The 25,415-nt window shown below is 42.4% G+C and overlaps 1 protein-coding gene across 1 annotated transcript in view; it reads right to left on the bottom strand.

The window, feature by feature from the left end:
• PUS10 (pseudouridylate synthase 10) overlaps nucleotides 1–25,415 on the bottom strand; it is a 60,880-nt gene that overhangs the window by 33,158 nt on the left and 2,307 nt on the right. The window contains exons 2-7 of the mRNA XM_018555770.1: nucleotides 25,056–25,192; nucleotides 23,335–23,550; nucleotides 21,034–21,120; nucleotides 9,136–9,170; nucleotides 5,423–5,534; nucleotides 2,808–2,869 (exon numbers count right to left, since the gene is read on the bottom strand). Coding sequence (XP_018411272.1) covers nucleotides 2,808–2,869; nucleotides 5,423–5,534; nucleotides 9,136–9,170; nucleotides 21,034–21,120; nucleotides 23,335–23,550; nucleotides 25,056–25,181 — 638 coding nt within the window. The 5' untranslated portion in view covers nucleotides 25,182–25,192. The remainder of the gene's footprint in view (nucleotides 1–2,807; nucleotides 2,870–5,422; nucleotides 5,535–9,135; nucleotides 9,171–21,033; nucleotides 21,121–23,334; nucleotides 23,551–25,055; nucleotides 25,193–25,415) is intronic.

Below are 25,415 nucleotides of genomic sequence, written 5' to 3'. Positions count from 1 at the left end.
AATTAAGTTAAGTTAAATACAAATCTCCCCTTATTAGGATCTTGGTTTTACCCCCTTCTGGACCTCAGTATTGATCAGGTAGAAACCATTTATAAATCCTCCGTCCATCCACAAGCTGAGTGAATGCCATCCGCAGAGCATTCCCGCCGCTAGATGGCACCAAGCACCATAAGAAATTCCCATCCTCGACTCCATTTAGTGTTCAGAATGCTGCATGAACCAGCATATGGCTGGGCGGAGAATTTATAAATCAGCCCCTTAATGCAATTAGTAGACTTGAACAACTGGGAGGCTCATGAAGTAGGAGGGGGCAAGGCTTGGCTCAATTTTTACAGGAAAAGTTGAGATTTGCATATAATTTCAGCAGCTTGCAACTCTGGCTCTACCAATTTATATGCCGTTTTCACATAAGCCTTTTTTTTTTTTTTTTTTAATATGTTCAGTTTGATTTGCCACAGGTGAAGTGTAAACTAAAAACATTAGTTTTCTATTTAGCTCTGCTGGTGACGAACAGTAAAGCAAGGGGATCCCCCATGCTTCCATACTGATGCTCTTCTTACAGACCAACTCCAGCCCAAACTTTCCATTACGAGTATGGAAGGGTTAGATCAGGGGTGCCCATTAGGTAGATTGTGATCTACCAGTAGCTCTCAAAGCTGATGCTGGTAGATCACGAAGGGTGTGATGGCGGCCCCTTTATTCCATTTTGGTATATTTATTTAGCTGTGCACACATGATTACCTATTAGCCTGAGTCTGCAAAGCCAAGCTCCCTGACACCTTTCTGGTGGATACTGGTGGTTGAAGTGCTATGTATTACATCAAAGAATATTAGTTTACACAGCCTGTTGAAAAATACATCAAGGTGAGCCAGGAGAGACAGCCAGGGGAAGAGAGCGCTAGGAGAGACAGCCAGGGGAGAGAGACAGGAGAAAAAACTAGGAATGACAGCCAGGAGGGAGAAAGCGAGGAGAGACAGCCAGGAGGATGAGGGAGGAGAGACAGCCAGGAGGATGAGGGAGGAGAGACAGCCAGGAGGATGAGGAGAGCGAGGGAGGTTTTTTTTTTCGTTGGTAGATCTACTTTTCAAATGACGAGCTACATGAGGTAGCTCGTCATTTGAAAAGTAGATCTTAACACAAAAATTGTGGGCAACCCTGGGTTAGATACTTTCGGGCTTAAATCATTACCCGTGATCCCATATGGGAGATATCTGGTTGTCTTTGTGGGTTGGGTTAAGCTCCATCAAGTGTTTAATACGGTCTGTGCCCTCCTGTTCTGGTGGCCCTCAAGTGGCCCAGGATGCAGCCTGGACTTTATTTATAGTGATGAGTAAAGTTGTCCCATTTCTACTGAAAATTTTAAAGTGTAACTGAAGACAAAACTTTTTTTTTAGGTTTGTATTGCTGTCTGTGTCCCTGTTGGGAAGATTCAACATCTCAGTTTGTACTGGTGACTGTTATCACGGACAGTGGTGAGAAAGAAAAAAAAAATTGGGTTTCATCAGAACAGGAATAGATGGGAAACCTTTCAAGGGGGACACTCGTTCAGTTGACACTGCTGACCTCCAGAGATTGCCCTCTCATTGGTGGGATTTTCTTTCACTTCCTGTTGTAGCTATCAGAGAGGAAGTAAAGGGAAATCCCCCAAATGAAACACACAAGACAAAAAAAAATGGCTTTAGTTCTACATTAAGTGTGATAGTTTTAGACTCTATTTTGGGGCCTTTCGCAATGATCTTTGCTGTGATTATCTATCTTTACCTACAATACTGATCATTGATTATCATCTATTTATGATTTGCATTGCTATATTTGGGTTACTAATGCGGCTTGTTTTTCTTCATTTCATTTTGTCATGACTCAGGGCACAGATAATATTGGACATTCGGCTTCCTCTCAGGATCCTAAAGTAATAATTAGCTGGTGTCTGTTTTTCTTTCACCTCTGCGCTTTTGATTTTCAATACCAGACTCGCATACTTACCTGCTAACACTGGTTGTCAATATGTGACTGAAATGTTTTAACCATCTTCTAATTGCGTTTACGTAGTATATGTGTGCGCTCAGCGGCCGGAAAGGGGGGGGGGGGGTAGCTTTAAAAAGCTTTATTTTTTTTAATAACGTTATTTAACTTACATTTTTTTAAAAACTTTTTTCTTAGCTGAATTGCCATCACATTGGGGGATGACAACCCTCTCTTACCTACACGCCTTCATTGTTGGAGAATATGTTAGCTTGTGGCATCTTCCAAATACTTAAGTGGGAAGCATGGGGGATTCAAACTACTGGTCAGAGGTGTCAAACTTCCATAGGCTCCAGGGTCCATTTTGGAAACAGCAGTTAAATGCTGGCATCCCAGGAGTCTGGCCACAACTGATGGGAGATTTAAGTAAAAAAACAGGGTGTGCACCAAACACCCATGGGAACAAGAAAATATAAGCACACCTACAAAACACATACTTCAGTGTAGGTAAATGGGACACTTATCTGGCACTATAAAACAGTGCCATGATTACAGGTGGTACTTGGACCCGGCAATGGTTGAGAGGGTGATGTGTTTCTGATAAAAGTTTAGATCATACTACCGTGCACCATTTATAATTATTAATCACAAGAAATGATATATTTACAGTATATATGGTGTGACAATCAGTGACTCATTCCGGGATTCATTTTAGTGTAAGTAAATATTTTTGATGACTAATGTTGTAAATGCCCTTTACAGTGCTTTCCCTAGGCTGCTAGTGAGCTCATTTTGGTGCTATAGTAAAACCAACATTTTCAGAGCACAGGGCAGGGTCACTTACAGGAAGTGGCAGTCCTCGTCTGTTTCTTGGTGACAAAACACCACCCCGACTTCAAATACACTCTAGAAACAACAAAAAAAAGTATGTCAGCAATAAGTACGAGGTAAACAATCACGGGGAGGGAACTCAGCAGACTTACCATGTCTGCACAGCAAAAGAGGAAACCGATCCCATGTCACTTAATATGCAAATGATAGCACATATATATATGGGTCAAGAAGAGGAACATCAAGGAAATATCCAAAATTACACCAAAATAATAAGTGCGCACTGTGAAAGAAATTAAAGAACTCCAGGTATGCAAAAAGCTAACCCTTGCAGTGAGGCTACCCTGGCACTGCAAAGGTTAACTGCTTGTTTTTGTCTGGGGGCTGGAAAAAAAAAAAAAAGATATACTCACCCAATCCTCAGTCCTGCAGTGGTGAGTGCTCACCTCTCTGCCAACCTGGGCCAGCTGTGGTATGTCCCTCGGCATCCTCACGTCTAATACAGGTGAATAGACTGCACTAGACATGATGACATCAGCAGGGCTTAGACTGCCTGAGCCCAGGGAAGAAGAGCCTGCAGTGAGCAGTCTAACAGCCAGGCAGGATCGAGGATATATTTTTTTTATTCGAGCCCCTAGAGAAAAACAAGCAGTTAACCCTTGAAGTGAGCTGGTAGCCCCACTGCAAGGGTTAACATTTTACATTCCTAGAGTTTCTGTTTAAAGCTGAGCTCCAGGCAAACTAATAAAATATATATAGGAAAATATGTCCACCCAGTTCTGAGAGTTACACAGCCCTGCCATACAGCACAGCCAACTGAATTACACGACTTTCTGTTTAGCTGGCATTACACGAGATGTCCTACAAATGTTCATATGAAAAATGCTGTTAGAACATTTAATAACAATTTAAGACAAGATGTTAAAGCCTGCCCGTGAGAGCTTACAATCTAAAAGGGAGGGACTAGTATTACAAAAGGTGGTAGCTGTGTGGGGATGAGTTGTTTGAGAAGGTAAAAGTTCAGTTAGGTAGAGGTGAGATGAGTTTTCAGGGATCACCTAAAAGCAGACAGAGTAGGAGACAGCTAGGGGTAGGGAGTTCCAGAGAATGGGAGAGCCACTGGAGAAGTCTTGGAGGCAAGCATGGGAGGAGTGGATGGGGGAGCTAGAGAGCAGGAGGTCTTGGGAGGAACAGAGAGAATGGTTTGGGTGATATTTTGAGATGAGGTTGGAGATATAGCGGGGGGGTGGCTTTGTTAATGATTGTTCATATTTTGGGATTGGCAGAAGAGAGTGGTTGCATACATTAGGCAGTTGGTAAGGTGGAAGAGTCTAGCAGCAACATTCACGATAGACAGAAGGGGGGATATCCTGTGTACAGGTAGGCCAATGAGGAGGAAGTTGCAATAGTTGATAACAATGAATGGCTGTAGGCTGCTGCACAAACAGTCTGCTTCCATGGGGGTTAAGGCTTTACACATGCGTGTGTTTACGTAAGTAGTGGCGTAAACCCGCATAGAGCCATTCATTACTATGGGCGGCTTTACATGGCAGCTAGGTATACCGGGCACAGAAATATGCCCACAATTTACATTATACAGCCTCATGCGCCTCTGTGCATGAGGCCTAACACTCGTGATTACTGCAAAGGTGCTGAGGATCAAAATACAGCATCTCCCAGTTGGCGATCACCTGGAAAAAAGGGTTACAAAATATCGGTTTGCTTGTGGCCCTTACTGCCAACGGGCGAATGGGGATAAAAAAAAAAAAAGCAACACTCTGGCAATGAGGACAGAAAATATCACCAGTTGAAAGTTTATGTGATCACGACTGGGAAATCACTCTGTCTGCCTTCCCTGCTCAGGCTATGACCTGATCTTTATTATGTAGGCTACATTCACACTTACCTTCTGTGTTTGTTTTAGGAAGTAGATACAAACTTTAAACGCAGGAGAATGTGGTCAGGGAAGTATAAAGCCTACATCCCCCCAAAACTCCTCTTGCAGTGGGACAACCCCTGCACTGCAAGGGTTAAATGTTTGCTTAGGTCTAGAGTATTGGGAAAAGCAGTTTTACTTACCTGATCCCAGCATCCCCTAGCTCACCTCGTCTCCCCTACATGCCGACTTGTACTTGAGGACATCAGCGGGACCACTAGAGCATGGGGGGGGCCTGGAGAGAACTTGTGAGTGTGGGTATTGGGTAAGTAAAAGTCCTGTAGACATAAACAGGTATTTAACGCTTGCTGCAGGGGGGCAGCCCCACTGCAAGGGGAGTTTTTCCTGGAGTTCATCGTTAAGCATACCTTCGTTTACATGCATTTACCTTGGCTTAAATGTGTTCAGAGTATCTTATCTGCCCCTGGAAGCACAGATTTCTATTTTCTCTAAATGCTAGTAACCTGAATGCACATACTGCAAATAAACAGCAAACAAACAATGCACCTGTGAACGGACTTCTTCCAGTATGTCAGAAATGTGTGACAAGTCATCAATGTGCCACCAGGTTTTGTTGTTGGTTAAGGCTAAAATTAGATTCATTCAGCGCCAATTACTGGCATTTAATTAGCTACAGGCACCATGCCATTCATAGTGAATCATGCCGAGTTTTAGCACATTTGGAAAGTTACCTTGCTCACAGCTTGAACTCCCAATTCATCAGAAATCTTGGGGTGGATTATCCACTTATAAGCCTCCTTTAGCTGAATTATATCCCCTTTTTCCAAGACACGACCCTGCTTCCTGTTTAGAAACAACGACAGCTATATTTAGAAAACTATGCCCTTCCATTTAAAGAAAAGAAGTTAAAAAAATGAAATTATAAATGCATTTGCACTGACAGTCCACCTAATGCAGCTTCCTGTGATGGCATTGCAGCAATGCAGCATAGCTCCTGAATTCAGTGCAGAGTTGCCACTCTCATGTAGGCTGTTTGTTTACACTACGGTGGGATAAGAAGGTGGTTTAGAGCCTTGGTTCTCAACTGGTGGGTCGTGACCCAAAAGTGTGTCGCGATCCCGTGTTCAGTGGGTCGCCACATGCCTTCCGCTTTTCTATGTTACGCAGGTTGAGAACCACTGGTTTAGAGGACGTGGCTATCAGAATGGAAATTGCTAACTTGCAGCTTGTCAATCAGCACCTGGCCTGTCAATCAGCACCTGGCCACATCTAGTCCTGCCCAATGCTGTGTATATTGGTGGCACTGCCTCCCTGAACCCTCCCATTGTGAGCTGTAGTGTCTGGGAGGGGGAGCATGTGAGACGCAAATAAAGGAGGATTAGGTTCAGACAAGAAAGGTAAAGGACGTTTTTTTGTTTGGTTTATGAGGCTACTGTCTCATCACAGAATAACTGGATTTGGAACTTGTTTAGACGGTTACCCAGGAGCCTTTAGTTTAAATTAGTACTTTAAAGGATCAAAGTAACCAGAAGTCATTTTACAGCTAAAAGGACAACTCTTAATAGACTATAATGAAAATCTATGTTCAATAGTTTCAGTAATGGAGGAAATTTCCTAAGACTAGAGCAGTTGTGCGTGGTAACCAATCAGCTTCTAGCTTTCATTTCCAAAGCTAAACTCAACAAGTTGAAGATAGAAACTGATTGGTTACTATGCACAGCCTCTTCAGATTCTGTCTGCTCCAGTTTAAAAAAAAAACCCTAATGTGTTTTCATCTAACCATAGAATATGCACAGAAAATCAAAATGAAAGCAACTTTGTGGTTACTATATGCAATGTCTTTATAATGATACCCAATGTCTATATACCAGAACTAGGCAAACTGTAGGAATCAGTTACTTTACATACCAAATACGTAACTTATAAAAAAAAATGTATATATATCTATTTTAGTGATGTCAGTGAATTCTTTACCACTTTAGGAGAGCTGCAAATCCCTAACTGGATTGACCGGATCCTGGCTCTCAAGGGAATTTACTGATCCCTCTTAAAGAATGCATTACAGTATAAATATTAGCTGTGGTATGCTAATGTTATCATTAACTCAATTATTTATTTTTCATTTCCAATAAACAATTACTGAGATAAATACTGTAACAAAGCAGTTTCATTTCTAATCACAACTCAGTAAACAGGGATTCACCCCATGACTGCCTAAATGACCAATCAAAACAAACCCTCATGTTTGTCTCTAGAAATTCACCTTACTCATCTAGCTGGCATCGCTCGGGTTCTTTTTGAATGCACATCTTTGATTTAAACATAGCAAGGTTAAAGCTGAACTCCAAGGAGATATAAAATACACAAATGCGTGCATCTATGTATTCATGAACAAAATCATTCATTTTTTTTAACTAAAACTAGTACGAGTACCCGAATTTGACTTCCTCTTGAACCTCTTCCAATCCCCTATAAAGCTGAAATAAGATTGGGAAAGGGAGGGGCAAGGCTGGGAGGCCAATCAGATGTGCAGCATGCAGATAGGAGGACAAATCAGAGGGAGCACAGGGATGACCCCATTCATCTAATGTCACTTTTTTACTGCCCAGTCATGAGGCTAGTAGAAGAAAGACACCAGTAAAATCCTTAACTGTAAGTGCTGTTATCCATAGGATGTGTAACTCTCAGGATTGGATAGCTAGAAATACAAATTATTTGTTAGGAAAACAAGCTCTCATATACACTATATTGCCAAAAGTATTGGGACACCCCTCCAAATCATTGGATTCAGGTGTTCCATGAAATTTCCTTGCTACTAAATATTCCACGGTCAACGGTTAGTGGTTTTATAAGAAAGTGGAAGCGACTGGGAACAACAGCAACTCAGCCACGAAGTGGTAGGCCACATAAAATGACAGAGCGGGGTCAGCGCATGCTAAAGTGCACAGTGCGCAGAAGTCGCCAACTGTCTGCATAGTCAATATCTACAGACCTCCAAACTTCGTGTGGCCTTCAGATTGGCACAACAACAGTGCGTAGAGAGAATCATGGAATGGGTTTCCATGGCTGAGCAACTGCACCCAAGCAACTGCAATGCAAAGTGTTGGATACAGTGGTGTAAAGCACGCTGCCACTGGACTCTAGAGAAGTGTTCTCTCGAGTGATGAATCACGCTTCTCTGTCTGGCAATCCGATGGACATGTCTGGGTTTAGTGCTTGCCAGGAGAACGGTACGTGCCAAGTGTAAAGTTTGGTGGAGGAGGGATTATGGTGTGAGGGTTGTTTTTCAGGGGTTAGGCTTGGCCCCTTAGTTCCAGTGAAGGGAACTCTTAAGGCATCAGCATACCAAGACATTTTGGACAATTTCATGCTCCCAACTTTGTGGGAACAGTTTGGGGAGGGCCCCTTCCTGTTCCAACATGACAGCGCACCAGTGCACAAAGCAAGGTCCATAAAGACATGGATGAGCGAGTGTGGGGTGGAGGAACTTGACTGACCTGCACAGAGTCCTGACCTCAACCCGATAGAACACGTTTGGGATGAATTAGAGCGGAGACTGCGAGCCCGGCCTTCTCATCCAACATCAGTACCTGACCTCACAAATGCGCTTCTGGAAGAATGGTCAAACATTCCCATAGACACACTCCTAAACCTTGTGGACGCCTTCCCAGAAGAGTTGAAGCTGTCATAGCGGCAAAGGGTGGGCCAACTCAATATTGAACCCTACGGACTAAGACTACGGAACCCTACGGAAAAGCAGGCGTCCCAATACTTTTGGCAATATAGTGTATCTATTTCACCTGCCTGGAGTTCAGCTTTATTTATGACAGTATGTCACAAGTCAACCAACTGAACTGCACACTACGTGCAGCATTTACTTGTTCCAATCCTGTCCTTATCTCACTAACTGGTCAAAAGGCAGCAGGGAGATTAGCAACCCGTCCTATTGAGAAAAAAAAGCAAAACAAAAACAACATACCCTTGAAGCGGTACTACCCCTGCACTATAAGGATTAAGTGTCTTCGTTTTATCCAGGGGTCTTAAATAAAGCTGTACTTACTATATTTGTATACATTTGTATAGGCCTGCATTAGCCATGAGGGCTTCAAGGGACATTCCATAGCCGGAGCGAAGGTAGAGAAAGGTAAGAGCTGACTGCCGTGGGACCGAGGGTCAGGTGAGTAATACAGCCTTAGACAAAATTAGCACTTAACCCTTGCAGTGCAGGTGTAGCACCACTACAAGGGTTACATTTTTTCTCTATCCAGAGTTCTAGTCAAAACTAACCCAAAAGGTGACCTAAAAAAACCCCCCAAAAATCTAAAAAAAATAAATGTCGAATCCAGTCCATCGTCTGATCCCGTCAGATTTACTTTACATACATAAAAATGTGTATACTATCAGCTGGGCTACAAGCTCTGAACTTCCTAACAGCATTACTCACCTCATTTCCTGTTGTGCTTGCAGCCATGCACAATGCTACGTTCATGTCACACCACCCCACCAAGAAAAGGGAACAAAAAAAAGACAGATTATTCTCATGATTTCGAAGAGTGCTCACATTTTTCTCAACAAAGTAAGCTTAACAAAGTATTTATAATACCTATGTTACAATAGTAATATACTGTATAAAAAAAAAGAATAATAATACACTGCATAAAAAAAGAGTAATATACAGTAACAATATATAACATGGATCACACTCATTGTATGGTGAGCTGTAGATTTTAGAATTAAACAAACATTTGGCCATATACTCTCAGTGGTCAGACATTTGATAATGATCTAATAGTTAAAACATCTGCACCCCCTTCTGACTCCCGTTGTATTCCACGTACTTCATACAGGCAATTGGTCCACGAGTGCAGTCAAACTAAACATTTCCAACCTGCTGCTCACTATGAAGCCATGTCCGGTGGTGAAGCCATAGCCAGTGGTGAAGCCATAGCCAGTGGTAAAGCCATGGTCAGTGGTGAAGACATGGCCGTGGAGACATGGCCAGTGGTGAAGACATGGCCAGTGGTGAAGACATGGCCAGTGGTGAAGACATGGCCAGTGGTGAAGACATGGCCAGTGGTGAAGACATGGCCAGTGGTGAAGACATTGTAGATTTTAGAATTAAACAAACATTTGGCCATATACTCTCAGTGGTCAGACATTTGATAATGATCTAATAGTTAAAACATCTGCACCCCCTTCTGACTCCCGTTGTATTCCACGTACTTCATACAGGCAATTGGTCCACGAGTGCAGTCAAACTAAACATTTCCAACCTGCTGCTCACTATGAAGCCATGTCCGGTGGTGAAGCCATAGCCAGTGGTGAAGCCATAGCCAGTGGTAAAGCCATGGTCAGTGGTGAAGACATGGCCGGGGAGACATGGCCAGTGGTGAAGACATGGCCAGTGGTGAAGACATGGCCAGTGGTGAAGACATGGCCAGTGGTGAAGACATGGCCAGTGGTGAAGACATGGCCAGTGGTGAAGACATGGCCAGTGGTGAAGACATGGCCAGTGGTAAACGTTTTCGGGATGCAGATTTTCCGTGCTGTTGATCACACTGGGGTCACCCAACTCAGTTTTCTTGGCTAATTTATAGAATTTAAATGTAACGGGGGGAATTTATCAAAACTGGAGGAAACATAATTTGGAGAAGTTGCCCAGGGCAACCAATCAGCATCTCTCATCAGTTTGCTCAGGTAAGATTTGAAAATAAGAGAGAGATGCTGATTGGCTGAATTTATTCTATAGGGTCTTGGCATTCAGAAAATATATAATGTTGGGGGGTTTTATGTCATTTTCAGGCCTAAAATGTGGAATATAACATGGGTGCAAAAATTGAAAAAAGGGCCTCAGTCATGAAGGGGTTAAACAATGCAGCCACATATAGTAAGCTTCACACAGAATACCTGAATGGAACCGAAGGTTCAGGGGCGTAACTAAAAATCCCAGCCCCCCCAACCAATCAGATGATCTCTCCAGTGTTTGTGCTGCACACACAGGATCGGTAAATATCACACCAAGGCGACACCCCACCGCGCGGCAATCTGCAATACACAACGCGCGGCTGTTTCAGATGCACGGGCGGAATCGCGGCGGGAAACCGTGGGATCCGACTGGCGTGCCATTGGAAAATATTGGCACCCACAGCACGATCGGCGCACACCTGGGCGACTCTCCTGACCGCGTGGCAATCCATGCGGAATAGTGCAGGATTGCAGCGCGGTGGGGTGTCTGCCTAGGTGTGCACCGGCCCCTACCGGTCCTCCGCTCTGCCATGCACACAGCTGCTGTCCTCCTGAAACTGACAGGATGACAGCGGCTCCTCTCTCCTCCCCGACCGCTGCTCTCTCATGCCGCTTGATCATCATGATCGAGGGGCTTGCTCCTCCGCCGGCCATTTGTATTCGGATCCCTGCTGCCTCAGCCCATACAAGCGGGGGAGCGCAGCGGGGATCCATGGAGACACAGATCCCTGCCTGGATCGGCTTAAGAGGTTGCTGCACGGGACCCCTGCCCTGACTTCTGCCAGGCTCGGTGGGGGGGGGGTATGTGTTTGGAGGCGACAGCACGGGACTGCCGCCGCTGTCTTCTCTGCTGTCACCGCTGACTTCTTGTTGTGCTCGGTGTGCGGGGGAGGGAGGGGGAAGAGGAGTGCTTCAGCCCTGCTCCTGACCGGGCCCCATAGCGGCCGCATCGGTCACTATGGTGGTAGTTCCGCTACTGCAAAGGTTTCTGTGCTCTGCAACCATATTGTTCTGACCCACAATGTGTTATGTTGCATTATGATCAGACAATGACCTGCGACTATCATTATGGTAAAACAGTATCCTGATAGCCTATGGTGTGTGCTGCTGAAAGAGTACAAATGCCATGTTTTATATTTATAGTTAAAGTACAACTGAAGCCAAAACTTTTATTTTTAAATTGTGGGTAGAGTAAGGGAAGGTTATGACCCTGGTCAAGTTTTTTTTGCTATTTGTGTCGTATTGGGGAGATTTCCCTTCACTTCACATCAGATAGCTACAACGGCAAGTGAAAGCAAATTCTTCCATAGTGAGGGAAATCCCTGGTGGTCAGCAGGGTCACTAGAACCAGTGTCCCCATTGGAGGATTTCCCATCTATTCCTGTTCTGCTGACAACCCAAAATGTTTTGTTCCCTTTCAGTGATGACGATCACCAGGACAAATAGAGAGGGTCACTCTCCATAACGGGGACACAGACAGCAATAAAAACCTGACAGGTGTTCTAATACCTCTCCACGCTATCCAAAGATTTTTTTAAAAAAATACGTGTTCGCTTTTAGAAAAGCTAAAAACTAAAAAATCAGCCTGACAGCCAGAGTATTCTCTAAATGAGCAGCCAGCAATAGCAGCCTCCATAACGTTGTCGTGTCAGGTATACTTTGAAGAGAATCTGTCAGAAAGGATTTAGGGACTTGCCCTAGTTTTGTACAGAACATGCTCCAAGGATCTCATTCTTATCCATGATTCAATAATCCATGATTGCATCTCATAATCCTGTGATGTCAGTGCTTCCTGGTAAACAAAACGATTGCCTTCACAGAGAGAGAGAGAGAGAGGAATGGAACTTCCTAAGGTAAAACACTTAACAAAGAAATCTGATTTACAACCCGGAAGCAAGAAAACTGAGAAAGGGGCTTTTTTTGTCCTCTTTGTTTTTTCATTCTCATATGTAGTCTCGCTATGGCATTCAAGGTGATGCAATAAACCGAAGAGTCTGCCACACTATGTGCATTTCATTTATCATGTTGTGGGAGGGAGCAAGATTTTAGGGACTGTTAAGGGGAATCCCTCGAAAGTTGTTTAAACACACTATGTGTGAGTCATCAGGCAGAACATGCAAGCAAAAGGTGACGAATAACAGAGGAGAAATGTACTTCCTCTACACAGAAGCAAATGAAAAGCAAACTGCGCCAAACATTCACATTTTCAGATGTATTAGCTGAAAATGAAGGGGGTACCCGGTTCTTTTCATTGATATTGAAAACTGACAATGTTATAATGAAGTCTAAAATGATGATTTTACTAAAGTTTATTCCGACCAATCAAGAAGAAATAGGCAGCTGCTGAGAAATAAATGGGGTGAATATGCAACTACAATTTTCAATGCAAGATTATGTAGTGACTGTAAACTGCTACTGAGCTAAACACATTCTACTATTTCCACTTTTATATAATAGTCACAGTGTACATCCAGTGTTACAGATATATCAAAAGTTAAAACCCAAAGCAAGCATACTGCATGTGTAGATATGCACATGGGTGGAGTGCATGCACATTGACCCTCCCAACATGGACTCCATAGCAAAGTGCCAGAGCTGAACCAGCAGAACCTGCATTGCAGCAACTAAGTAACCACTGATACAAATGTACTTCTCCACTAACTACCACTGGACCCATGTGGTTCTCCCTTGACCGCTGCTGCATCGGCACTCTATTCCTCTGACCAGCATTGCATTGGACATGCTTCTCTGCTAACTACTACTGTACTGACTTGCTTCTACTCTGTACCAATACACTTCTCACCTGACTACTAATGTAATGTCACACCTATCCATTGATCACCACTGTACCATCGCACTTGTCCACGGACCGCCACTGTACCAGCACATTTCTTCATGGACCACCACTATAACAGCGCACTTCTCCACTAGCCACCACTGTACTAGCACACTTCTCCACTAGCCACCACTGTACTAGCACACTTCTCCACTAGCCACCAATGTACTAGCACACTTCTCCACTGTGTCATTGAACTGCACTGGCCAAACATCTCCACTAACACGTATGTCAGCACATTTCGATGCACCAACGTGTTTTTCCATGAACTGCTCCTGTACCACCACTGTACTTATGCAGTATGAATGCTGTGCAATTAATTATATTCCCCAAACATCTGGACCTTGTACACTATTCATGACAAACAAAACACAAGAGCGCCTGCTCTGAGTGTAATCACTTTTTAATTCTTAAAAAAGTTTAAAAATATTCTCCTCACAAGATGTTTAGAAATATTTAAGCGTGTATGAAGATCCTCTCAGTAGGGGCACATCCGTCATAGTACCTTTCATCCCGTCTGCCGGTTTTAGCCATTTAGATACAAAGATATATGTATATGGTTTTATTATTATATAAATGTATTTATCAAAAACTTATTCATCTATAATATATGTCAAGAATAAATATGACAACAACTGTAAAATGTTAGGTAGCCACTATATAGAATTATTACAGATGTTTTAGTAAGATCTGGATGTATTCTTAAATGCACAGAATATTACTGGATATTGAGTTCTTATAGGTATATTAAGCATCAGTTATTGTTGATCCAGGGAATATCCGATTGCCTTATGGGATCAGGAAGGAATTTTGTTCCCCTGTTGGAGCAAATTGAACCATGCTTTATAGGGTTATTTTTCCTTCCTCTGGATTAACAGTGGGTAATTGGGGGCATAGCGTTCTGTTTAGGCTTTTCTTCTTTTTTTTTCTCCATATATCTCTATAGGCTGAACTCAATGGACATGTGTCTTTTTTGAACCTGACTAACTATGTAACTATTTCTGTTTCGCGATCTCAAAGAGAACACGGAAAAACTGCAGACAGCCACATCGTTTTGGATCAACTTAAACTGATTACTTTTATGGCAGATCAGTGTTTTCTATCAGGCCAGCTATGTGCAATAGTGGCAATATAAAAATCGAGATAAAACGTATTGGTGACATTCTATTAAAGGGTTAAGAATTGGTCATCTACGAAGGAATAGCACTTTGGGAAACTCCATCTGATTGGTCGTAAGGATTCTGATTGGCTGTCTCCGAAGATAAAAACCTGTTGGACTTTGTAAGTACCATTGGTTCTGAGGAAGGGGACATGCCCCTAAAACGCGTCAACCAGGTACACGGTCCCGGTCTACGGACTTGAAGCCGGCGAGGAACCGGCAGATGGGACGGGCGGTGCTATGACCTAACATTTTACAGTTGTTGTCGTATTTATTCTTGAAATATATTACAGATAAATAAGTTTGATAAATACATTTATATAATAATAAAACAATATACATATATCTTTGTATCTAAATGGCTAAAACCGGCAGACGGGATGGACGGTGCTATGACAGATGGGCTTATGGGCCGCTACTGAGAGGATCTTCATACACGCTTAAATATTTCTAAACATCGTGAGAATATTTTTAAACTTTTAGGAATTAAAACGGGATTACACTCAGAGCGGGCGGTCTTGTGTTTTGTCTGATTGCTTAACCCCTTCATGACTGAGCTTGTTTTTGGTTTCTGTTCGTAAATGACTGACACACTTTTGACATTTTTGCTGTGTGATTCTTCCACGTCAGTAATATACTTTCTTACAAAGTGCACCCACACATATTATATATTGTTTTTTAGAGGACAGATAGGGCTATATATTTATATCACATATGTGTGTCTAACGCCTCACTTAGGACAAATACAAATTAAAAAAAGAGGAAAAAACGTTAAAAAAAACTTTTTTTCCCAGTTTTGATTTGTAGTATTTTTTTTTAACAAAACCAGCACAGCTAAAAAAAAAATGCAATACATACATTCATTTATTTGTCCCTTATTTTTAATTTTTTTACACTTTTCACTATTTTTTTTTATTTATTTACACTTTTCACTTTTTTTATACTGACAAATTTTATTTATTTAATTATATCAGGCAGTCATTGTGAATTAATCTCACTATTACTGCTTGATAAATTAATACATTTTTTTTATTATCAGGCTGCTTCAAACTTCAGAACAGCCGATAATAAGTTAGTGACACTGATCCTGCAGCAGTTCAGGATTCAGCTGTCAGTGAATGTTTCAGAAAACTTAAACATTCTACTTTCAAGAATAGATACATTATGTGTCTAATACATAACATTTTGTATCTATTCTTGAAAGTCAAAAGATAAAAAAAAAAAAAGCCAGTATAGCTTGAGAGAGATATCTCTCGATCTATACGAGCTGTCAGAATGCCGGCAAAAGCCGACATGTGTGTCTGCTTTGCTGTGACTCTCAGACACCCGATATTAAGGTATCGGGTGTCTGAAAAAGGTTAGCCCTTTCAGTAATGGATCTCTAGATAGTTAGACATCCATTATTGAAAGTTAACCGCTGATTCTCAGCGGTTAGCAGCCTTCTAGTGCAGCATTTGGTCCCTTTGTGGCTGGACGTACAGTGTACGTCTCCCGTCACAAAGGGGTTAAGATACCTGGAGTCTGGGAGCTGCCCTCTGGTGGAGAAGAAACATGGCGTAAAGAAAGCTGGATGTTGAAATGCGACTGAAGGAACTGGTTATATAACTATTCATAACACTTTGATTTGTTTTTCTTGGGGGGAATATAATATGTTCTCTCGCTTAAAGGAGAACTATGGGGTCAGTGTTTTTCCCCATAGTTCTCCTTAGGGTAACGGGAGGACACAAACTAGCGTCCTCCCGTTACCCCAGGCTCAGTATAGCTCGCGGTATACTGAGGCGCCGCAGCGGATCCCGACATGGACGTCGGGATCCGCCCAGCTGCGTGAGTGACAGCTGGCTCTGCCTATCTAGAGGCAGAGCCAGCTGTACCCGCCCCCTCCCCCGTCCGTTCCGCCAGTCAGCGCTGGCAGATCGGAGCGGGGAGAGGGGAATCCAGCCACTCCCCCTGTCACGGCAGAGAGCCGTGACAGGATCGAGAGGTGAGCGAACCCGGTATGTGTTCGCTCACCTCCCAATCTACTGAGCCGACCTGTGACAGTATCATTGTCACAGGTCGCTAGAACTATGAGGTGAGTGGAAATCACTCATCTCATAGTTCTCCTTTAACAAACTAGCCCACTTTTACTCATAAGACAACATAGTTGTCAGTGAAGCAGTGATGAACCAGGTTCCGCACATCCATCCTTAACTGGACCTACATGGAGTTTGTATTGTATATGCTCTTCTTGTTTGTGTAGGTTTCCGCTGGATAATTCAGTTCATTTCCACAGCCGCAAGCATACTGGTAGGTCACCTGGCTTCTTATCAAACGGACCATAGTTGTGTCGGAGATTAGATTGTAAATTGCACGGCAAAGAAGATTACGACCAAATCTTAAAAGCACCATTTACTGGAAAGTACTGTGGAAAAATATTTTCTTTCACCATTCCTCCCCAAGTCACCAAAACACTGGAGAGATGCAAAGTAATGTACGTGCTGCCCAGCGGGAACATCTGATTGCTAAGTAAACACATCAGTGGAATTTAACTAAATGTAGGGGCCTCAAGTATGTGGTTCTAATAGGTGCCTACAGACATCAGAAAACCTTCATCCAATCCTGCTATGAGAAGGTTCATGTCTGTAGCACATCCATGACAGACTCTTTCTGGAAGAAGTCGGTCGGCAAGGTTGTAATTTTCCCAGCCATTCACTATTGTATTCTCCCGAGAGAGGCCGGTATTAGGGAATGTCATCTAAGCGTTCCCACTTAACTTTCCATAAGTAGACATACTATACTCAACCAATGAAAACAAACATGCTTGTAATATGATCCTTCTAAATAAAGTTTTTTGGGTTGGCCTGGTCCTGCATGTAGGAAGCTTAAGCCTTAGCAGTTGGATATATGTTCCTAGCCACTGGAGTAACATTATCTCAACTTACATAGTTACATAGTATTTGAGGTTGAATAAAGACACATGTCCATCAAGTCCAACCTATTGTGTGTGTGTGTGTGTGTGTTTAAAGATTCCAGAGTCATCTCGTTTTTAGGAGTAGTGGTGGTGTGGTGGAAAAACAGTGTGGAGGACCGGTCAGCACACAGACTCACAGATGGATCCCCTGACAGGGTGGGACTAGGTAGACTATTTTTTAGCGGAGCTAAAGAAATGGCGACCAACCTACTAGGAAAAAACAGAGGCAAGATTGGTAGAGGAGTGGCAATACGAGGGCTGTATTACAATCTTTCCTGTTTGGCAGTGTCCTAAACTCCTGTAGGCAGTGGAATTTCTGTTTCCCTCAATGAATGATAAAGAAGAATACCTGGCTGCATCTATCTCCTACTGGGTATGCACGCCACCCCTCTATTTATTCCTTTGGCTGGCCCATACTCATGGTGGCCCCCAGCAATCAGAAGGAATACAGCCCCATAGGAATGACAGGGTTTGGCCAGGAATTCTCTGCAAATTCTGATAGGGCTTTGGCAGGACTGCACAGCAAAGATCTTAGGAGCAAAGCTGAAGGTAAGGATTTACGTGAATGGCTTCAACTGAAGGATGGTAAGTGGGGGCATTTAAAGGATACTGAGCCGACCTGTGACAGTCTCATTGTCACAGGTCGGCTAGCACTATGAGGTGAGTGAAAAGCACTCACCTCATAGTTCTCCTTTAAATGAGAGATGCAATCTTATCATCAAAAGCCAACATCTTCATATTAGAGATTTGAATATGTTGCTTATGTATGAGCTCCCTCTGCTGGTGACCATAATGCCAGTGATAATAAAAGCATAACTGAACCGAGAGGAACGTCATGCAGGTTGAAATTGCAGAGTTCCTTATACTTATTGAGGTCACTGGAAATTAAGACAGCCACGCAGGTAAGCAATGGCAGCCTACAACACTAAAAGGATGGAAATATGGCAACGACCATTGAGGCCTCCCTGGTTCCGGTTCCTTGGTCATTATCCTGATCTTCTTTCACTACCTAGTGAACCTCTAACCGGAAATAAGTATGAAGGAAAATTAGATTTTTCAAATGTCACTAGCTGTATGCTTTTTTTCAGGTCAGTAACTCAAAGATAGAAAAGTCGGGATGAGGATGACAGCCCTGGAGCCTGTACCATTAAGAACAGGTCAGCAGTGGCAGCTGCCTTATTTTTAGGAGGTGTTCTTTTAAAGAAGACGTGAGCTAATTTCTCACTTGTGTGCGGTGGAAGGCACAACTTTATTCACGTAAGGGGGAAGATTGGATTGCACCTATAATGGACTTTCTGACACATTGGATTTATATGTTGATGTTATTGATAAATTGTATTAGGACACTTTCACATATGAATATATGTTATTAGTAGGATGTATTGAAGTGTTTTTGGGAGCACTAGTGATCTCGATTTTGCACATTATTGAGTGTATGTGTGGTTATATTCTCCACATGTGTAAACCTTGGCAATTTTTGTGACTTTGTTCTTTCGTTACATGCTTTAGTTGTGTATGCTCATTACCTGGTAGCTTTATATTATATTATATTCCATATTGGTGTGGATTATAACATCACTTGTCACTTTATATATATTTTGTTGCTTTTATATAAAAACCTGAATATGACATTTAGGCTTAGTATGGAAGGCATCTCTCCTCCTTCTCCAACAGATAACCAAATTTCTATTTTTTTGGACATACAGTAGGTGGCATCATGACACAAAAAACCAGGGCTTCGTGTTAGCTTACACACATACTGCATATTGAGTTTACCTGCCCCATGAGGGCTTCCAGAAGTCACATTAGAGCTAAAATACAAGTCACACTGGATAAAAAAAAACAGGTTTAATGAGGATTGAGCGCAGTATAATGTATATTTTTCTGTGCATTACTGCAATGCACCTAAAATCATGCATGGGACTTTTTTTTTTCCAAATGTTCACATCTGTTTGTTGTGGTGCTTTTGAACACACTTATGCTGAAGAGCAAGTCTGTGCAACTTCCTCGCTCTTAGCTTCTTGTATTACCAAATTCCAATGTCTTAATCTGATTTCTGTGAGAAATCAGGATTTTTGTAAAGAGAAAGACAGCAATTAGCATGCAGTGGGTGTGTTTAAGAATAGCTATCCTACAACCAACAGGGGTTCTCAATTTGCTAGATTACTAACAAAAGGGAGCTGGGAGCTCCTATTGCACTATAGTAATACCCAAGAAACAAAGTACTGAGCAGATTGGCTGTGCTACTGTGTGAGTTTCAAGGTTTAACGCTACCTTTAGGGGCTGATTCACACCAGTGCTTTGCTTTACTGCACACACATTGAAAGTGCATTCTGCTGTGTTAAATGGGCCACAATGCACCTAAAATCATGCATGACACTTTTATCTGTGCATTATAAGGCACGTGTGTGAAAGTACTTTGTGTTAGTGCATTGGGGTGTTTCAAAATGAATGGCACCATGCCACACTGCTCTGTGGTACATTCGTTGCTGTGTGTACGTGGTAATGATGGCTTATAAACACCACATCAGCCTCATGTATGAACCAGGTAAGTGAAGCACAGTCTGTGATTCCCCCCGCTCCCCAGTTTTTTAAAAATTGTTCACATCTGTTTTTTTGTGCTAAAGTGCACTGTGTTACTACATTAGGGTGCTTCAAATGCATGATACTGTACTTAGTGACTCAGAGTCATTGGGAATGTACTTCCTGAAGTTTGTGTAACTCCATCTCATTAAGCTTCCTGTATTACCAATCAAATTAAAATTTTCACGGTCTTAATCTGACTGGTTGCTATGAGAAACCTTTAAGTATAGATATAAAATTACACGTATTGCGTTATTAACCCCATTTATGTTACATGGGCTGCAATACACCTAAAATCATGCCACTTTTGTCTTTAATCCTATAATATATGTGTTACAATGCACATGTGCTTAAGTACTTTGGGGGGAATTTATCGAAACTGGAGCAGACAAAATCTGGAACAGCTGTGCAGGGCAACCAATCAGCTTCTCTCCTCAGTTTGTTCAGTGAAGATTTGAAAATGAAAGATAGAGGCTGATTGGTTGCCATGCGCAGCTGCTCTAGATTTTGTCTGCTCCCGTTTTGATAAATTCCTTTCATTGTGTTTGTGGATTTGCTTCAAAATGAATGGCACTACACCATGCTGCTCTGCAGTACATGCATTGCTGTGTGTTGCGGAAATGCAAGTTCACTTTAATGTGTTTTCAAATCTCGTTTCTGATCACAAGAAATATTGTATTGTATAAACACCACATAAGCCTCATGTATAAACCAGGTAAGTGTAAAAAAAAGTCTGTGATTCCCCCCTGGTCCCAGCCTATTTTATATGCTCTTATCTACTCTAGCAACAGGAAAGATCAATGTTTATTGGCTGCAAAGCGGGAAATACAGAAAGTTCTACAGAACAGACAGTTCATACCTGAGGCCAGTTGGGTATCATGTAAATATACTGATGCCGTCATTAGTAACCGCAATATTTTAAACAGGTTAGAATGAAGAAGAATGTGATGGGTTGCTATGCGTGACACATTCACATACTGTAGGTCATAAACCATGGCTAAAACTGGGTCATCAATGCTAAAAGCAGCACGTAATGGAAGACAGAAGAGAAAGGCAAAATATACTTTACCTCTCTCACCAAGAGTTGTGCTGGCAAAGACACTGAGAAAACAAAGTCTTTAAACTCATACCCTGCAGAGTGGACTTTATGAAAGATCTGCATTTCAAAAAAAGAAAATAAAGAATAATTACTTTGATTATATTGGTGAAGGCAACACAATAAGAACATGCAACACTTTACATCTTATATTGGTACTACAGATAAAGTTGCTATACATGTATTATATGAAATTGAAGCTGTAAACCTGTGCTCTTCTTCTGAATGTGGCACTGATAACACAGCCAGCATAGAACTGCATATAACCTTTGAAAGGTATCTAAACCCCCCAAAAATGTAATATATTACAGTTTACCAGTCCTTAGATGTTGCCAACACATTTCTTTTCTAGACGCATTTCCTTTATTTTAACCTGCTACTTCTGCCAGTAGCACGCTTCCCGGGCGGCTGGACTTCATACTTGTCTGCCTTTACTATTTACCATTACAAGCATGATGATGAGAGTGGAAGGTTGTAGAAGAAAGAAAACATTCAGCTTATCTCACAAAAGTGGCAAGGACACGGAATTTCTGGCAAAACAGATTATTTCTGCATGTGCTGAAAATATTCTTGGCCAGAAAAATGAAAACCAATACAGCCGCCACATCTAATGACTGGTAAGCTGTAATACATTACATTTTCATTCTTGGGTTTAGATATCCTTAAAAGGAGAATTTTCACTCAGCCTCATAATCTGAGCCGACCTGCAACAATGAAACTGTCACAGGTCGGCTCAGTAGAGCGAAGGGAAGTGAGCAAACACATACCGGCGCTCGCTCACTTCTCGGTCCTGTGCCGGCAGAGAGCCGCGACAAGGGAGGGACTGGATTCCCCCCTCCCCTGTCCGATCCTCCAGCACTGACTGGCGGAACAGACGTTAGGGTACAGCTGGCTCTGCCTCTAGATAGGCAGAGCCAGCTGTCACTCACGCAGCTGGGTGGATCCAGACATAATTGTCGGGATCCGTTCCGGCTGCGGCGTCTCAGTATACCGCGAGCTGTAGCTCGCGGTATACTGAGCTTTGGGTCATGGGAGGACGCTAGTTTGTGTCCTCCCGTTACCCTTAGGAGAACTATGGGGAAAAGCCCTAACCGCATAGTTCTCCTTTAAGGTTACTTTAACAAAAGGCATGATGATCTAGACCAGGGGTAGCCATAGTTCGTTCTTCAGTTGTTGCGAAACTACAATTACCATCATGTATCTGCCTCTGGAAGTCATGCCTGTGGTCATCAGAGTCTTTCAATGCCTTAGGGGACTGGTAGATCAATAACAGCTGGAGGGCCGAAGTTTACTACGTCTGATATAGATATTAGCATGTTATTTAAACAAGTTGCATTTTCATTTCAATTGACTTGAAAAACAAATTGGGAAAGGAACATACTAAAACTGTTTTCCCAATGCAATGTGCAGTGTTCTATATACAGCAAAATGCATGGCAACAGGCCTGGCATAAACAAGCCTTAAAGAAGAACTCCAGGAATTCTTTTTCATTAACCCCCCAATGCAAGGGTTAAGTGCTCATTTGTGTCTAGGTGCTAAAATAACAAAGATATACTTACCTGAAGATCCAAGCCGGCCAGCTGTCACAGCGATCCCTCCTCTGCAGCAAATTGGAATCTTCCTCAGCGTCCTCATGTCTATGCACAGTTTATAAATGGGACCTAAAGCTGGCCATACATCTATAGATTATCTGCAGATTTTCTATGGTCAGACGAAAAAGTGCAACAGATTCCTCCATCTACGCTAAACTGTGTGGATGGAGGAATCTCCCACTGGGCCAGGCTTCAGTATCTTGCTACTCGGCCCCGCTGGCTCTCAAAACACCTGAAGAATCTGATTGGATGCAGGCATTGTTCGGGTATTTTGAGAGCCAGCGGAGCCGACTAGCAAGATACTGAAGGTTGGCCCAGCGGGAAATTCCTTCATCCACACAGTTTAGCGTAGATGGAGAAATCTGTTGCAATTTTTCCATCTGACCACCAAAAATCTGCAGATAATCTATAGGTGTATGGCCAGCTTTAGACCGCTGCAGAGGACAGCTATAAAGCATTATAAAGAATATATAAGAGAAACTTGAGCTCTCCACTGGCATACAAATGAGTCACAGGATGCCCTGCACAGGCCCCATTTCCTTTGACACATCAAAAGTAAACTAAATATAAGCTTATAGGAAGTTTGTGATTTAATAAATCTCTCACAGTCCTGCATGCAAAGTCCTGCAGCTTGTAATCATAGCACAACATTATGTGATAAGACTGCACACTGTGTAATTACCTTCTTAACAAACTCAGCATTGCAGTGGTGCTGCAGAATCCCCAAACACAAATTACAGATTTCTGGAGCCCCAGAGGTATCCGGGCTCTGCTCTTCTGCAGCATAACACGTGTCAGAGTCATCAAGTCTAGCCTTCTTATTTGGAGGAGCATTGTCTTCATCATCTGCACCCTCACCGCATGGAGCCAGGAACTTCTGTAGCTCACCCATCAGATCCTGAAACACAGCACATTAACCCCTTTATAAAAGTGCCTGAAAACCATAATAACATTTACATTGTTGCCTATGATTACAAATCTGATTTATCTGATGTATAGCAATATTCAGTAATATCACTGTGTCTATATTATAATGTTTAAATAAATATAATTTGTGCAGTAACTCTTTGGTCTTCAGAAAGGAAATGTACAAACATAAGGATGATATGAATGTTCAAAGATATCTATCCACCATCAGGCTGGAGGAGCTGCATGAATTAGTAGTAACAATTACTATGGTACAATTCAGAAAGAAGCCAGTAAATCACAACACAGGTTACATATAGTCAGTCAGTTGACTTTAGTACTAGGGGAATTACCACCCTGGAAAGTTGGTCGGTTTCAGTTCATTAAATAGCCAATGAAAGACATAGCTCAGGGCAGTAGGACTGACAGGGATGGAATACCCTACACACACATTATTTTGCTGAATGTAACATATTATATGATAAAACATTCCAGATTACCTCCCTGCTAGTGCAACCCAGCCAGGTCCCTATTGTTGCTGTCCCTGCACAGTATGTGGATTTATGTTGGTGTATTCTCTACTTGCAGTTTACCCCTCTGGGACTGTACTGCTAGCAGAGTAGGAAGACAGTTGGCTCTACTTTTTTTATTCAAGCAATCTAGGTGCAAAAAGATAGAGTTGGCTAATGCTCTCCCTCATTCTAATCTACCCAAGCCACAGTGCGCTTTATGCACTGTGACATCTGATCTTGTTAATATGATACTAAGTCTAGCCAGACAACTGGTGCAGGGGGCATGCAGCATGGGAGAGTCAACCTAGCAAAGTATAAATCTGGCCCTGTTTCAGACACTTTCAAATCATAGGGCCTATGCTGTTCAGAGCCTTTCCCAGATACCTTACCTAATTCAGCTTCCACCTACTATTCTTTTCAATGCAACTGATTTGATAATAAGCATACAAAGCAGATAATCCTAATTTCTTTAAACTGAATATGTGCTTTGCCTATTGAGGGCAAAGTAATGGGTTTGCTTTAGTGCAAACCTTCCTAACAGCATGTACTTCTATTCCTCTAATTTCCCTGCTGCTCCTTTAAGCCACAAAGCACCTGAGTCCTAGCTTACACAGCACTATGAACTTCCCTGTGACAGCTCTGATTGGTCCAGTGCTGTCACCTGCTCCTCTATAGCCAGAAGTACCTGGTATATGCTTGTGCTCCTTCAAAGGTTTTCTGTAGAGATCAAACCTACATATGCTATTGTTATTATTATTATACAGGATTTATATAGCGCCAACAGTTTGCACAGCGCTTTACAATAAAAGTAAGACATTACAATTACAATACAAATCCAGACAAGATGGTAAGGAGGGCCCTGCCCCTGAGGGCTTACAATCTAAAGGGAGGGGTCAGTGATACATGAGGAGGTAGTTGTGTGGGGATGAATTGTTTTGTGTTGATTTCCATTTTTATAAATTGCTGACTCATAAAATAAGAAGACCTTGTATGGAAGGCGGTAAGGAGTTGGGAATCCAACACAGCATAGGCGAAGGACACATCTTGGACAGGTCCCTGTGGAGAACAAGATCTCAGCGACCGGCCTATACTTTTCTTCTATCAGAAGCATCCTGTATACACCTGAGAAACATGATAAACATTTATTAGGTTCTTACATAGTGCAACAGAGAAACGGAAAAACAATTACATCCCAGGCAATACAAAAGTAAAATGTAGCGATACCATTCCAGGTAGGTCCACCCTGGCCCGCAATCACAGCTAGGTGCACGTCCAGCTTAACACCGAGAAATATACTTCAACCAAACAATGGATAATCACACAGTACACCACCACCGGACACAAA

The sequence above is a fragment of the Nanorana parkeri genome, unplaced genomic scaffold, assembly GCF_000935625.1.
Source record: "Nanorana parkeri isolate BGI_ZX_2015 unplaced genomic scaffold, ASM93562v1 scaffold11, whole genome shotgun sequence".
NCBI lineage: Eukaryota > Metazoa > Chordata > Amphibia > Anura > Dicroglossidae > Nanorana > Nanorana parkeri.
The sequence above is the reverse complement of the archived record's forward strand: the minus strand, read 5'-3'. Positions and strand labels throughout refer to the sequence as shown.